Consider the following 13633-nt stretch of genomic DNA (forward strand, 5'->3'; position numbering starts at 1 on the left):
GAATGGGAAGGGGAAACTTCAGTGCAAAGAATGGTGTTTCGAGGCTGGCTTTGTGATGGAGAGGAGACGGGGCTGGGATGCTCGGATCGTGCTTACTTTGGCGGTCCTATCTTGCGCCCCTAGCCTGCTTGTCCCTTTCTCTCTCCCTCTCTCCCTTCCTTCCCTCCCTCCCTCCCCCTTCTCTCTCTTTCTCTTTCTTTCTTCATTTGTTGAGAGACTTCCTTTTTGGTCAATTTTATCGCTGTCTGCATCTTCTCCCACATTTATCCCCTGGTTCCTCTTACTTCCATTCCATTGTGATGCTGCCCTGCTGTGTGCTGTACATCTTCCTGTAATTGCTCTACTCGGACGACAGATGACATTTTAAGGGAACGGGATCTGGCCAGTACTGATATTATACTGGGAAGCACCTGAGACCGAGCTGTTCAGTCACTGCCATCAGGTCCCTGATTCCGAACAAAGAGCTCGGCAGCAACTCCCCTCTGTTCCGTAGGGCTTCGATACGCCGTAAGAATCACTTGGAATAACCGAAGCGAAAAGGTACATCTGTCCGCTAGACAATTTGCTAATCAGCAACGAAATCATTGTTGAGATATGCAGGGTTGTTTAGCGTAAATCGTTGTAGGACAATAAAAACATCAGTGACAATCCTCAAGAGAACTTTGGTTCTCAGCGTCCACTACGCACGACCTCGACCCAGAAGCCTTTGACCCCAGAAAGAGCAATGCGGCCCTCCAACCTCCCATTCACCCCTTTCCCCCACCCCCAAGGCAGTAAAATCCCGCCCACTCACTACCTAACCACCTGCCTGACCGGTGATGAATCTGATCAGGGACCCCGACCCAATGCTCCTTGCCCCACAACTTGAGAAAGCCGCTCCGTATATCGGCAGCCCGTCCGAGCACGGACGTGGCTTGAAAGCTGATCATAAAATACTCACAGATACATCAGCAGACGAAACAGAAATGACAGAAACAGCAAAAGAGATATCCGAGTACGTGGCAAGGCCGCGTTCCAAGAGCAAATGATGAAAGGGAAAAAAAATGACAACAAGGATCCGGTCAACGGAGTAGCAAAAAAAGCCAAACAAATCGGCAAGAGATTTAGTGTTGGAGGAACGTCGGTCAGACTTCAATCTCCATCCTCGCAGCGATATCCTCGCTAACGCCTCTGATGGAGCTCCCACTCCTCCTCCGCTGGGTGTCATCCTCTTCCTCTTCTTCACTGACGTCCATGGCAAAATCTTCTCCTTCTTCGTCATCCTCTTCGTCGTCATCGTCGTCGTATTGACAGTTTACATCGCCGTCAGCGTCGCGGTTCCAGACTAAACCGTCGTCCATGTCATCGTCGCTCGCTGTGATGCGTTCGGCGAACTTGTCTCCCAACCAGTAGCGAGCTCGCTTGTTGGCGCCCAGGTCATCCATGTCGTCGTCCGCGAGTCCAGCCAGGCTGCGCCTCGTCCTGCGCGCCATGGCAGAGTGCCCCGTCACCCGAGGGCTGTGGCTCATGACGGGTACCCCCCGGACATAGAGGTAGCATACCCTCTTCAGCGCCTTGTTGAAGAAGAAATAGTGTAACGCCCAGATGGCGCCCTCTTCTTCGTCGAACGGGTCATCGGCTGGTTGGTAGGAGAAGACGGTGCAGTCCTTGAGGCTCATTTCCTTGTCGATCATGGCCCACATCTGCGGGCCCCATGGAGGAGCCGTCGATACGCCGGTATTGAAGTCGGTCGCTTTCGCGGGGGAGCTGCGTGGTATGGCGACGTCGAGGAGCGTCGATGTGGGCCGGACGCTGCTGAGTGTGCTGTCAATCTGCGTCATGACTCGGCGGAGCACCCGCTCGCGCTGAAAGTCAGCCGGTCGCAAGACGTGGGAGAAGTCATAGTCCGGGTGTGATGCGTTCAGCGTCGCAATCAGGTAGGCAAATGTGCGCCGGTTCGAGATCTCCTCCAGCGACCCGAACGGCGAGGAGCGACTCAGATTGAGGCTTGCAGCCATCGAGTCACGCTGGGGCGGCGAGAGGGAGGCGCCGAACTTGAGAAGCGCGGCATGCTGCGATTGGAGAGATTGTTGGATGTTCTTATACAGCTTCTTATCGGAACCGGCAGCCTTGGTCGTATAGAGGTCGCAGCTGCCTGTGACATGGCAGTCGGGCGTGTCGAAATTGAGCGCGCTCGTCACGACGTCAAATGATGGAAGTGATAGGTACTAAATCGGGATTCGGTAAGCCAGTCTGCCGCTGGGATGTTGTAGAAACCTCATGGATAATACCTTCATCTTTGCTGCGGAGGTTGAGTGCACGAGAGTATGGTGGTTGCGGGGCGTGCCACTTGGTCATTCGGGGGTGATCATCCAGAAATGGGCGGTGACGTCGGTGTGCGGCACGTCGCTTGCAGCGCACAGAACGCAGGGATTCTCAGGCCCAGGCGCTGATGCCCGTAAAACCAGGTGATGTTTAACGCGATGTTTCGCGATGTTGAGGGTGTACGAAAGTCAGCGTTGGAAAAGCCGTCGCGATGATTGGAGGTGCTATTGAGGCGGTCGACCGGAATCAGCGGGGATGTGTGCAAGCTTGGCTACAATCATTGAACCAAGAGGTGAACAGAGCCAAGAAACGTGGGGTGAGCGCCAGGATGCGATGGGCCCGGGGAGGGCTCTGGGCCTGTCGATGGAGTCACGAGTGGGCAGTCGAGAGGTTGAATGGGCGACAGGGGTGATTGACGGGAGACGAGGTGACGAAAGCGAACGAGTCGACTGGGTTGCGACAGCTGCGGCGGTTGTCGGTCGGTCATGGCGCGCATGAATGAATCGCAATCGGCTGTAACTAGCCTCGTGTCGCAAGCCTGCACATCCGCGGCCCATATCTCTCCCAGAGGCGGTCTTGGCCCGGCCTAGCTTCTAGCGTGATCCTGGTTTCGAGAACAGCACGGCGGGACGGGATCGGCAACCCCTCCCCCCCCAGCCCCCTTCTCGCGAAAAGGTTCGCAGCACTGCTTTGGCTTTGATGCTGTGAGTGATAAACGAATGAGATGGCCCAGAAACCCCACGAGCATTCATTTTTCGAATGCTGAGGGAGCAACTTTAAGAGAGCCTGAATCACGACCTGCGATCATTCCTGTTCGCCCACGCGGCGATAGCTCGTGCGACAAGAGGCGCTTGTACTGGCAGGATCGGATGATGTCGGGTGTGTGGAAGAGAGCAGGAAGTCGGTCCTTGATCGCTGGACTTCCATCCGCGTGACTGCGATGCCCCCTTGAAGATGTTACGATGCTGCGCGCGGCTCCGCTGGGCCTTTGATAGGCCTAGCACTGGTGGTCTCTTTATCTACAATCCCATATCTAGATTCTGCGAATACTGCGAAAGGAGTTTGCTCCCTCCTGATGGGTATATGTAGTCCGACACCATCCACCGTTTGTCTCGTAAGGCAGGGCCTTCCAAGCGTCGTTGCGATCCGCTCAATCCCGTAACGCCAGTAATGCCCGTAACGCCGTGTCACCCCGAAGCGGTATGTCGTCGCCTGTCGGTTCGGCTTTGCCGTCAGAGTGGTATCATGCAACTGCGGAAAAGGTCACAAAAAACCCCCTTCCTTGAGTGCGTTCTTGATCTGTTCCATCTCCTGTATCGCACGTGTCAATATGAATCAGTCATTGCACCAGTAACGATATCGTCCACCGCAGAACTCGAACAGTCGTCGCGAAGCAGACAAAGAAGATCGATAAGGGTCCAGCGTCGCCGTTCTTCTACATGATTTTTGTGACTTCGTCCTCAACCTGAGTGGGAAGTCGGCACGTCAGCGCCGCGGCCATGAAAAGACGAGAGGGAGTCATATCTGCAACCTATCAGGCAAGCCAAGAAAGAAAAGGAGTACCAACCTCCATATCTTCCAATGCGTCCTGCTGGGAGATGCACCGAAGAACATTTTTCTTGCTGCTCTCCTGGAGCTCTCCCGCCAGCAGAAGCTCATCCAGGATATAGTAAGCTTTGGTGAAAGAAAAGATAATGTCCAGCTCGCAGACGTTGCCGTAGTACTTGTCCATCTGCTCAACATATCGGTGAATGATTTCGAGCGTAATTAATTCGTTGTCATCGGAGGAGCAGCCGGCAATGAAGAACAACGAGGCATATCGGCGATAGACGATTTTCGTATCTGGAAGCCGAGTCAGCTCGAGCTCCCCAAGCAACAATTCCAAAGCGAGTGACGCACTCACCTTTGTACTCGAGGAAGTTGCACATCCGTGTCCGCCTTGCTAGGACAAGTTGCGAGACATCTTTCACAATCTTGGCCTTGTCCCTCGGCGACAAAGTGGTGAACCACTTGGCCAAACGCTGAAACGGAGTAAGCCTCGTCGTACTTTGACCCCAAGTCGGGAGAGCAGCGAATAACTGACCACTTTGCCTTGCCGAGAGAGGAGAATCAGATAGCTAGCGGCATGTCGGTTAGCTCGAGTATGCAGGCGGGTGCAGCAATGAAAAACTTACTTGATAGCCATGATGAAGCAGGGTGTGCTTCACTGGCAGCAAGATGCTATCCAGCGATGCAGATGCGGAGTGAGCTCGACCACCGCAATGGACGGTCAAATTGTTTGCGCACTTCACAGGGTTGGCCACGAGAATTGTGCCACAGGGGTCTGTCTGAGTAATTGCACAGCACCTAAACGCACGGGCCCACCTCGGAGGGGCACCATGCGTCAAAGCACCGCGAGGGGCTGGTGGGGCCTCCCGCAACTGACTTTACAACCTTCGGTCTCTAGGGTGTAATCTGTTCACTAAACCGTAGTACTTTATGGTCAATGAAGCTTGAAAGTATCAAAGGAATAATAAGCAAAGAGGAGCTCAGGCCCAATGCCGCCGTGATCGGAACTCGCAGTGACCTGAGTGACATCCCTCCTGGCTGGCCGGCCCGAAACCCGCTCCTGGAGGCGGCGATAGCAATAATGTAGCCAGCCCGGTCATTGGAGCTCGGCTCAACTGATTCAAGGAAAGCCTCCATCTGGATCTCAGTTGCGCCGCGGATACGGTGAATTTCATATGGCCATGACTGGGACGCGATGCGGGAGGTGCCCACACGGAGGTGGCCTTTCCCACGCACTGAAAGGCATAATTTCATGCCATAGCGCCGGTCCTGCCTGGTCCGGTATAAAGGTTAGTAGTAGGCAACTACGATACCGACCCATCTCCGTTAGTGATCCCCCGCACACGGGGCATCCGAGGAAGCGCGGGAGGAATCTGAAGAACCATTGACATGCGCATACTTATTCCCGTCAGGGTGCCCGCAACTGGCCGCGGCCGGAATGTTGAATTCGGCAAGTTTGGAAAACACCCACGAGACACGTTCACACATTCTCCAAACCCTGGCTTGCTGCTCTCGACCGCGCGGCGCGGCGGCAAGCGTCCACGGCCTCGGGAGGCGGGGCTCATGAATCATTAATAATTGCCGGGCAACCCTTCGACCTCAAACCCCACTAGAAAACGGGAAGAGCGCTCGTCAAGACTAATTCTGACTTTTCTCTCGTCGCTGTTTTGAGAATATTCCTTGTCAGCAAGGTATAGCAGCAATGACTAAATTAATCCTCTCTACCGGGTAATTGGCACCTGCCCCGCCGAGATGTGGAATTCTCAGTCCGGGTTTCTTAGCCCGAGTCGCTACTGACCTTGAAGGATTGCAGGAACATTGTCTCGGGCGGCCCCTCCATCATCCGTAAGCCCGGCGCGTTTCGATCGAATCTCGAGCTGACAAACTCGCTCCGGAGCAACTTCCTCGCTGCGCAGGAAGATTACGCGGCCGAAGTAGCGCACAGCAACGGTGATGCAAACGGCGACAGCAACGGCAGCGCCAATGGCGGCGTCGACCTGAACCATGGCACCGGCGGGCGACCCGCAGCGTCGCTCTGGACGGCCGAGAAAGACGGCGTGCTGTATGTGCCCGCGATCGACAGGGGCAACCATGGCCTGCAAGAGGAGCCTGCGCAGTACGATATAACGGCCAAGCTCTTCTTCCTCCCGGGCGCGCCCGTCTCGCAACGGTCGCATCACGCAAGGGAAGCGCTGAAACACGTCCTGAGGGAACTGCGCGCCCCCGCTGTCGACCTACTTATCGTGTCCTTTCCGGGCATGTCGTTTGAGGGGGATTGCGAGTGGGAGGCGGACCGAAAGAACGCGGCGCAGGGCAATGACGAGGACGAGATTGCGAGCTGGCCGGCCGTCGAAGAACTGCACCGCGCCGGACTGGCGAAGAAGCTCGGCCTGGCCGAGTTCGGCAGCGAAAAGCTCTCCCGCTTCCTTCCGAGGGTTCAGGTCCGACCCGCGGTCGACCAGATCAACATCAAGAACTGCTGCAATGTCCCGCCGCCGCTGACGAAGCTGGCAAAGGAGCAAGGCATCGACCTCCTGGTCCACAGCGACTGCACCGATATTCTCCCAAAGGGTACCTTGAGGGAGCTCCTCGGGCAGGGGCCTGGCGGGGCCGGCCTGCTGGCCGATCCGGAGACGGGCGCCGGCGGCCTGCAGGGCGATCTCACGCCGCAATGGGTGATAAAATACACGGCCGTCGTTCGGGACCGGGGAGTGATTGAGAATAAGGGTTATTTTGCGGGCGCAGAACTGGTGGACGAATAAGCCCGAAAGGTTTTGTTTGCAACAGCTGGGAGGCATGAATTCTCCAGAGTTTTCAGGGTAAGGGCGGGCTTTTGATATAGTTACACGCATCTGGGAACGGAGCACGGGAAGAGGTTATGGCATTGCTCTACAGACACGCCGCATAGCGAATCAAAGCGGGAAGGTCTCTTTCTCTTGGATCCTTGGGCCCCTTGGAGGTATTGGGTATCTTTTTTTTCTACATCTCGGGAACTATCCCAGCATGCTCCTCTTGCGCCCACGCATCCTGACGTCTTCTAGCTTTATCAGAACGGAGGATGCCTTCTTAAAGGTTTCCTTGTACGCCTCAAGCACCGTGGCGAACAATTTCTCGGCCCTTGGATGTGTGCTCGCAAACGCCCTCTCGAGGACGTAAAGATCCACAGCACGATCCTCGTCCGACATGCTCTGCGTCGCCAGCCCAAAGTCGATGATGAACACGTCCCCATTGAGCGCCTCTGCCTCGTCCTCGTTCCCAGTGCTTCCGCCAGCCTGGCCGCTTTTCCTTGGCCTAAGCATCATGTTGCTCGTCGTCAGATCCCCGTGCACTACTCCTGTCTTGTGCAGGGCGCCGATCGCAGCCCCGATCCTCTTCATCAAGTCGGCAAGGAGTGCCTCGTGTGTCTCGGGCAGGGCGTCTGCCTCTGCCTCTGCCCCTTCCTCCGGCCTTGGACCCAGCAACTTGTTGATTCCCACGCGCACCGGGATCCCGTCAATCCACTCCATCATCATCCAGCCCGCCGCGGGGTCCATGGCGTAGACGGCAGGGACAGGCACGCCCTCGCGCCAGCATCTCTCAAGCACCTTGGCCTCGGACGAGATGCGCGCCTTGGTCAACCGGGAGTCGAGGATCGGGTGCCGGTATGGCTTCGGCGGGCGGTACTTGAGTGCGCACGGCCGGTCAGACAGGAGGTGTGTGGTTTTGTAGAGGCGCCCTTCCGCGCCTTGCGTAACCAGTAATGGCGGGGTCGACGCGGGGTAGGTGAGCACTTTTGGCGGGGGAAATTGCGCGTCGGTGGCGGCCATGTTTGAGCGGTTTATTAAGGTCTGTAGGGAAGACCAAGACGAAGCCTGACGATGGCTGGTTCTTGGGGAGAGTTATTGGTGCTGCAAGGCTCTCGAAGATTTGGCGATTAGTTGGCTCAGAACCAATTGGTGTCGACCACTTTGGCGGAGTTGGAATTTCGGGGTGATGGCAGGCCTGTAACAATAAAGTGCGCTTGTGGGCGGGGAGATCGCGCACAGCGCGGTAACCACGGCATGCCCGCCGCAGAACGGAGACAACAAGCAGCGCATAATAAGGGGGCTCTTGCATATACCTAGTTACAGCAGCAGCAGCCTGATTGCTTTGGGAATAAAAGCCCTGGACCATCGTCATCTCTGTCGTTTTTTTACTACTCCTTTCTCAGATCATCTATAACCAGCCTTCACATCATTCTATAAAGGTGTTTTTTTTTTCTCTTTTCCCTTTTTCCTCCTCCCGATGATACCATCTTTCGCCATGAATCTCGCTGGCGCCCCGCACCCGCATCCTTCGTCAGTTCGTACCCCGCAGACCTGTCCAACACAAAGAACTCCGTTCCTCGGTCAAGATGGACGGAAATGCTCGAGAAGCATCTGGGACGAGCGAGGCCACAGATCGTGTTCATTTTCAAATCACCCTTCTACGGAGTGCACTAGGTTCATATTGTCAGCTATCGGGTGCTAGTCTAATGCAGCAGGGAGAGGTGTCTTCCTGCGTCAGTGGCTAACGATGGCTCTGTGAACCGCAACCCCTGTCAATGCAGTCCTGCGGGCGGTTAAATCACACACTCGGCAGCGAGCCGTAGCGGCCGGCGGTGGGTGCGCGCAAGCAGGTTCCGGGGACTTACATGCGGTTCCGTCAACCATTTTCTTGCCCTGCACCTGACAGCAGGGGGCCAATCCACACCTGGACACACAAAAAACGTCCGGAACATGCGATCAATTCCCATCCATCAGCAGCAGTGTCGCTCTTCTGCTACGGGCTGGCATGCCTCGACGTAGCTACAGCGCTCCCTTTTTAACATGACCGGCTCGTCCGCCTGGCAGTGGATCCTTGTCCTCTCGCTCACCGCTCTTCTCCTCTCCCTCGCCGTGCTCGTCCCGATCGTCAGCCGCTACGCAAAGGCGTACCTCGATGCGCCGAGCGAGGTGTCTACCTTCCTCGATGCGGTCGACAGTTCCATCGCCGAAAACGAGTCCTACGACCGCGACATTACCAAGGTCCAGCGGTTAGAGGACAAGCTCCGGCTCGCCCGGCTCCTGCGGGATATTCAGAAGGGCGGAGATGCATTGCGGGAGGAGCTGAACACCCTGCTGGTCGGAGAGGGCAGCCCTCGCCTCCGCAATGGTGCTCGCCTGTGCTGGGCTAGCCATCGGCAGAGGCTAGAGGAGAAGGTACGGCGGCTCGACCTGCTCAGGATGCGCTTTCTCGTCGTCCACATGGCCATCATCGCCGGTACGGCGACCGAGGCGGCAGCTAAGAAGGACGTTGCACTCCTAGACCCGGAGAAGTCGGCAGATCTGCCGCTTGCGCCACGCCCGGGGGCGCTGCCAAAAGCTCTGGCAGACGGGATCAAGTCAGAGCCCCCGCTGCGGCGGTTGACTGTCCAAGCGATCGGGCACCGAGAGAACGTCGAAGGCGGTCACCGCAAGGGCTGGGCCGGGGTCGTAATGGAGCTACAGAAGAGCCCACTTCTTCGAGAGCGGCATGCAAGCATCGAGCTGGCCATGTCTCGGTCACCCTAAGTGTGTCCGATGTCCTTGACTTTCGTCGGTGCGGCGAAGCGCCGAAGATTCGAGTTGCCCTGAGATATGCGCCCATGACAGAATTACGATGATTGATGACGCGACGAAACCCAATTACCATACGAGTTCATGAAAGCAAATGCATCATGACAGGTTTTTTTTTCCCCTTTTTTGGACTGGAGGGGGAGCAGAAGGAGGAGAAGAAGAAGAAGACGCGGTTAGTTGAGCTGGTTCTGGTCGGACGAATTTTGTACGGAGTCGTGTCACTTCACCCGAGATACCCCTTATTCCCTTCACGGTATATCACAATATTAATTTCCGCATTGTGTTCCTTATGTTCTCGTCCGAAGCCTTCACTTCGTATGTACAGAGTACCTCCAACATGGAGGTCATTGCTCCTTTTCGCTTCGATTCAAGTCTAATACCAACGGGTGCGTATCATCGACGGTTGCGGGGTCGGCCGACCAAGCGACCAAGTGCCCTTGACGCATACGTAACTCGACTCTGACCGGTAAAGCCCTCAAAGGCCGTTTCCCCTCTTCCCCAACCCCCCTACTCCTTTAGTGCACTGCATCGGGTCCAAGACCGTTCTTCTCGCCGACTGCTCTCGTGTCAGCTCACACGCAGTAAAGAATCGACATCGATCGGGGCGTGTAGAGCGGCTCACCATCCAATGCCACCAGGAAGCGGCTCACACAATTGTAGCAAGCGACCTAACCGAAGCATCAGCACGTTGGGAGCCGTTTCGTCCATGACAGAGGGGAACAAAAAAGCCGAGCAAAAGGAGACAGTAAATGAACGAAAAGGAATAAAAAAAGAACCACCCACCGTCGCCGTAATCTCGACGACCTCCTTGTCCCCAAACGCCTCCCTCAACCGGGCGAACGTCTCGTCCCTCACCTGCACGTTCCGCGTCATCTCGTCGGCGTAGCAGGCCACGAGCCACTGCTTCTCGGTCAGGGCGGCGGGGACGGCGCCCCCGGGCGCCTCCAGCGAGAGCGGGTCCTCCCGCTTGATCACCTCCATGCCCTGCTTGCTGACGCCGCCCTGCTCGGCCAGCGGCGCGTGGTGCATCCACTCGTACCAGGCGCGGTTGACCACGGCCACGCGCGCGATGGCGATCTCGCGCAGGTCGGCGGGCAGGGTCGTCTTGGTGCGCACCGCGCCCAGGAACGAGTTCCACCCGTCCGCGACCGGCGGCGAGTGGAGCAGCGTCAGGTCGAGGGCCTGCAGCGGGCGGGGGGCGCGCCGAGCCTTGATGCGCTCCACGATCGCCGCCTCTTCCTCGGACGTGGTCTCGGGCGGGTTCGGGACGTAGGGGAGACGCATGGTGCGGATCTGTTGGTGGTGGATGTGTTGCTGGAGGTTTGTAGCTTTTTCCCCTCGCCCCCAAAGGAGTCAGCATTTCTCTTCTGCTCTGATGTCGATGATGGGTGTTGACGGCTTAATCTGTTTGTGTGTGTGGAGAGGGGAAGAGGGGGGAGGGGGGTGGGAAGGGCAGGCGCGCCCCCAACTCACCGAGTTGATTGCTGATCCTGATCAGAGAAAGGGGGGAGTGACGAAGTCTTGGGAGCACAAATATGAGCAGCAAGGACAAAGCAGGATGCCTCGTTAATTTTAATATGTTGCGACTGTCACGCTCGTCACAGCGGGTAGGCCCGGCCCTTTAAGCATACCCACTCCGCCGATCCCGGTCGTCGGGCCGGAGGTGGTGCGGGGACCCCGGGATCTGGTCTCGGCAGCTAAACTTGAGCTGGAGCCTCAAATAATCCAGCATGCGTCGGCAGTGGGGAACACAGGATCAAGGCATTTGGGTTACACTGTAACGAGACACTCGTAGGGGCCTTCACCGATAGGCGGCAGACTTCCTCTTGCTTGGGACCACTACCATACACGCTCGGCAGAGAGGGAATTAAAATGAATTTCGTTGAACGAGACTCCTGAAAGGTGTTCTTTGTCCATACATACATGCAATTCGGCCAACTTGATGTCGTCCCGTCTCCATCAAATCAAAAATTACCATGTTCGCAGTTACCCAGTTCCAGGGAGGGCAACACTTTCTATAGATGATGCAAATCCCGATCGAGTCCCGCCTCGCTTGCCCATGACGCGCAGAAGGATGGAGCAGATAACCGCCAGAGGCCAAATACGCCGCTTGAAACCACCACAACGCCGAGTTCACCCGTCCATCATCATTCAATCTTAGGATCCGAGGAGCAGATAAAGAATGGTATATTTCAGGAGAAGAAGAATAAAAAGGGAGAAAGGAAAAGATGGGGGCAACACGAGGATTGCCAGGAGTGTTTCTGAAACGAGCAGTGCTTCCCGAGCCAAACAGGTCTCCGAGAACATTGAGCTTGCGTCAGATTCTAAGGGTCTCTTTCGACGACCCCTATCTGGATCATTGTACCTCAGTAGGAGGGACACTCGCCGAGATACCCGTGCCATTCGCGAGAGGGTCCTTGACCTCCAACTCGGGCGTCGCCACAGGAGTCTTGCCAGGCCTTGTCTTGCGCGTCAAGCTCGACGTTTCCGGTTCCTCCGGTATGGTCGCAAACTTGGCCAGGACTTTCTTCAATGCCGGCCTCCGAATGGGTTTGCTCAAGAATTCGTTCATGACCGACTCCATGCACTCCCTGACGTTGCTCTCTTCGGAAAAAGCCGCCAAAGTGACGATGGCAGCCGAATAGCCCATCCTCCGAATCAGGCGCGTTGACTGGAGCCCGTCCGGGTTAGGCATCTGAACGTCCATGAAGATGACATCAAAGAGCTGGTTTTTTCTCCATGTTGGCCTTGCCCAGCTCATACGCCTCTTGACCGTCCTTTGCAATGGTCACGTCATAGACGCCCTCCAGTTTCAGAAGCCTGCTGACAACCTCGATGTTGGTCGAGTTGTCGTCGGCCACCAAAACACGGAATTTTCCCTGACCGGACTTGGTCGCCATGTCCCGGTCGATAGCAGCCATCTGGTCCTCCTTGCTGATCCGGTTTGGAGTCGACGCGAAGAACGGCTGGCTGAGGCCAACAAGGCGCGGTTGCTGGTCGAGTACAAGAGCAGCGACCGGTTGACGTTGAGCTTCTGTCGAATTCCGCTGGGCTAGACTCCGCAAATCGCCTTCCATCGAGCCTACGCTTGGCGGTCGTGATTTCATGCTGCTGGAGGCGGTGCTCGAGGCACTGAGCAGGCAGTAGTTGTTAGCAAATCTGCGGTCCGCGGAAGTCTGACACGCAAGAGCTTACCGGTCCTTGACGTATTTGAGAGGTATCTGTATCGTAAAGGCCGTCCTTACACCCGGCGTACTCTTGAGCGAGATGTGGCCGCCCGTGAGAGTAGCCAGCCGAGAGCAAATGCTCAATCCGAGGCCAGTGCCGCCATACTTTTGCTCAATCCCAGATCGCCTTCAACGAACGGTTCAAGGATTTTTTTGCTGCATATGCTCGGGGATTCCGGGTCCTGTATCCTCAACTTCGAATTCGAACAGGTATGTCTTTGCGTTTGGCGGCGGGGGGGTCGATGAACGTTCCCGGATATGGACCTGCGGCGTGGCCTTCGGGTCCGCGGGATTGATGGCGAGAGCGGTCCCGCCATTGACCGAGGAGACAGGCAGATGCGGTCCCTTGGAGCTTGCCGAGTTTGTCGACCCCGAAACCACCCGGTGCCGGGTGCGGCCCGCCCTATTGGAAGAGCCTGTCTTGGAGAGCGACGAAGTCCTGCTCCCGTCGCTCGGTTGCTCAACCTCGCCGACGCAGCGTATCCTGAGGCTGACCGTCCCCCCGGGTGGGGTGAACTTCAGGCTGTTGCTGACGAGGTTGATGATAAACTGCAGTATCCGGTGCTGGTCGCCCCAGAGACACATGTCCCTTAACCTGCCTTACGCCCGGAGGACCCAGAGCCGGGAGTCGCTTGTCCGTGCTGGATCGGCCGTCCGGACCGGGGGGGGGGGGGGGGTCGGAGACAAATGTGACCGTTAGCCCGCTCTTGCTCTCGCGAACCTGCTTGTCAAAGATGGCCAAAACCTGCGAGCGGACGTCGCCCAGCCGAAACTCGCCTTCTTCGAGACTGACCTGCTGTCCGATCTGATTCTTGGAGAAACTGAGCAGGTCCTCGAGGAGATGGAGCAAGAGATCGCCCGACTTATAGACCGTCTTGAGGGACTGCTTGATCCGCTGCAGGTCGTCATCTTCCATGCAAACGGCGCACATTCTTCAGTTCGTGCGAGATATTGGCGATG

At 56.7% G+C, this 13633-nt stretch overlaps 7 protein-coding genes across 7 annotated transcripts; 2 read left to right on the top strand and 5 right to left on the bottom strand.

Annotated features, from left to right (window-relative positions):
• Positions 1-1076: 1076 nt before the first annotated feature.
• Positions 1077-2417, bottom strand: P884DRAFT_42915 (Maf1 regulator-domain-containing protein). The gene is made up of 2 exons (XM_069445890.1): positions 2271-2417; positions 1077-2207 (listed from the first exon to the last, which is right to left on the bottom strand). Exons 1-2 carry the CDS (start codon positions 2274-2276, stop codon positions 1125-1127), a joined length of 1089 nt encoding a protein of 362 aa, XP_069296023.1. The 5' UTR covers positions 2277-2417; the 3' UTR covers positions 1077-1124.
• Positions 2418-3739: 1322 nt separating this feature from the next.
• P884DRAFT_301243 (AP complex, mu/sigma subunit) lies at positions 3740-4489 on the bottom strand (the record flags this gene model as incomplete). Its single annotated transcript, XM_069444841.1, has 5 exons — positions 3740-3769; positions 3872-4146; positions 4208-4325; positions 4388-4421; positions 4479-4489. The coding sequence occupies 5 exons, from the start codon at positions 4487-4489 to the stop codon at positions 3740-3742; spliced, it is 468 nt and encodes a 155-aa protein (XP_069296024.1).
• Positions 4490-5223: 734 nt separating this feature from the next.
• P884DRAFT_293343 (uncharacterized protein) lies at positions 5224-6852 on the top strand. Its single transcript, XM_069444217.1, has 2 exons — positions 5224-5580; positions 5666-6852. The coding sequence occupies exons 1-2, from the start codon at positions 5555-5557 to the stop codon at positions 6612-6614; spliced, it is 975 nt and encodes a 324-aa protein (XP_069296025.1). The 5' UTR covers positions 5224-5554; the 3' UTR covers positions 6615-6852.
• P884DRAFT_278979 (kinase-like domain-containing protein) lies at positions 6846-7658 on the bottom strand (the record flags this gene model as incomplete). The annotated part of the gene is made up of 1 exon (XM_069443245.1): positions 6846-7658. One exon carries the CDS (start codon positions 7656-7658, stop codon positions 6846-6848), a length of 813 nt encoding a protein of 270 aa, XP_069296026.1.
• Positions 7659-8452: 794 nt separating this feature from the next.
• On the top strand, positions 8453-9715 carry P884DRAFT_261783 (uncharacterized protein). Its single transcript, XM_069441596.1, has one exon. It carries the CDS (start codon positions 8679-8681, stop codon positions 9399-9401), a length of 723 nt encoding a protein of 240 aa, XP_069296027.1. The 5' UTR covers positions 8453-8678; the 3' UTR covers positions 9402-9715.
• P884DRAFT_227271 (AhpD-like protein) lies at positions 9716-11069 on the bottom strand. Its single transcript, XM_069439679.1, has 4 exons — positions 10920-11069; positions 10230-10774; positions 10069-10114; positions 9716-10002 (listed from the first exon to the last, which is right to left on the bottom strand). Exons 2-4 carry the CDS (start codon positions 10728-10730, stop codon positions 9962-9964), a joined length of 588 nt encoding a protein of 195 aa, XP_069296028.1. The 5' UTR covers positions 10731-10774; positions 10920-11069; the 3' UTR covers positions 9716-9961.
• Positions 11070-12163: 1094 nt separating this feature from the next.
• P884DRAFT_301248 (uncharacterized protein) lies at positions 12164-13589 on the bottom strand (the record flags this gene model as incomplete). Its single annotated transcript, XM_069444842.1, has 5 exons — positions 12164-12439; positions 12533-12578; positions 12642-12800; positions 12882-13237; positions 13395-13589. The coding sequence occupies 5 exons, from the start codon at positions 13587-13589 to the stop codon at positions 12164-12166; spliced, it is 1032 nt and encodes a 343-aa protein (XP_069296029.1).
• Positions 13590-13633: the final 44 nt, after the last annotated feature.

This window comes from Thermothelomyces heterothallicus, assembly GCF_042370625.1.
Source record: "Thermothelomyces heterothallicus CBS 202.75 unplaced genomic scaffold P884_scaffold_18, whole genome shotgun sequence".
In the NCBI taxonomy this organism is placed as follows: domain Eukaryota; kingdom Fungi; phylum Ascomycota; class Sordariomycetes; order Sordariales; family Chaetomiaceae; genus Thermothelomyces; species Thermothelomyces heterothallicus.

What these genes read in the sequence shown, in the direction of transcription:
- P884DRAFT_293343 (XM_069444217.1), top strand. Translation starts at nt 5,555, where the DNA reads ATGACTAAATTAATCCTCTCTACCGG. An exon ending in AAATTAATCCTCTCTACCGG is followed by an intron (nt 5,581 to 5,665) that starts GTAATTGGCACC and finishes GAAGGATTGCAG; the next exon opens with GAACATTGTCTCGGGCGGCC.
- P884DRAFT_261783 (XM_069441596.1), top strand. Translation starts at nt 8,679, where the DNA reads ATGACCGGCTCGTCCGCCTGGCAGTGGATCCTTGTCCTCTCGCTCACC.
- P884DRAFT_227271 (XM_069439679.1), bottom strand. Translation starts at nt 10,730, where the DNA reads ATGCGTCTCCCCTACGTCCCGAACCCGCCCGAGACCACGTCCGAGGAA. An exon ending in TCGTCGAGATTACGGCGACG is followed by an intron (nt 10,115 to 10,229) that starts GTGGGTGGTTCT and finishes TGCTTCGGTTAG; the next exon opens with GTCGCTTGCTACAATTGTGT. An exon ending in CTTCCTGGTGGCATTGGATG is followed by an intron (nt 10,003 to 10,068) that starts GTGAGCCGCTCT and finishes ACACGAGAGCAG; the next exon opens with TCGGCGAGAAGAACGGTCTT.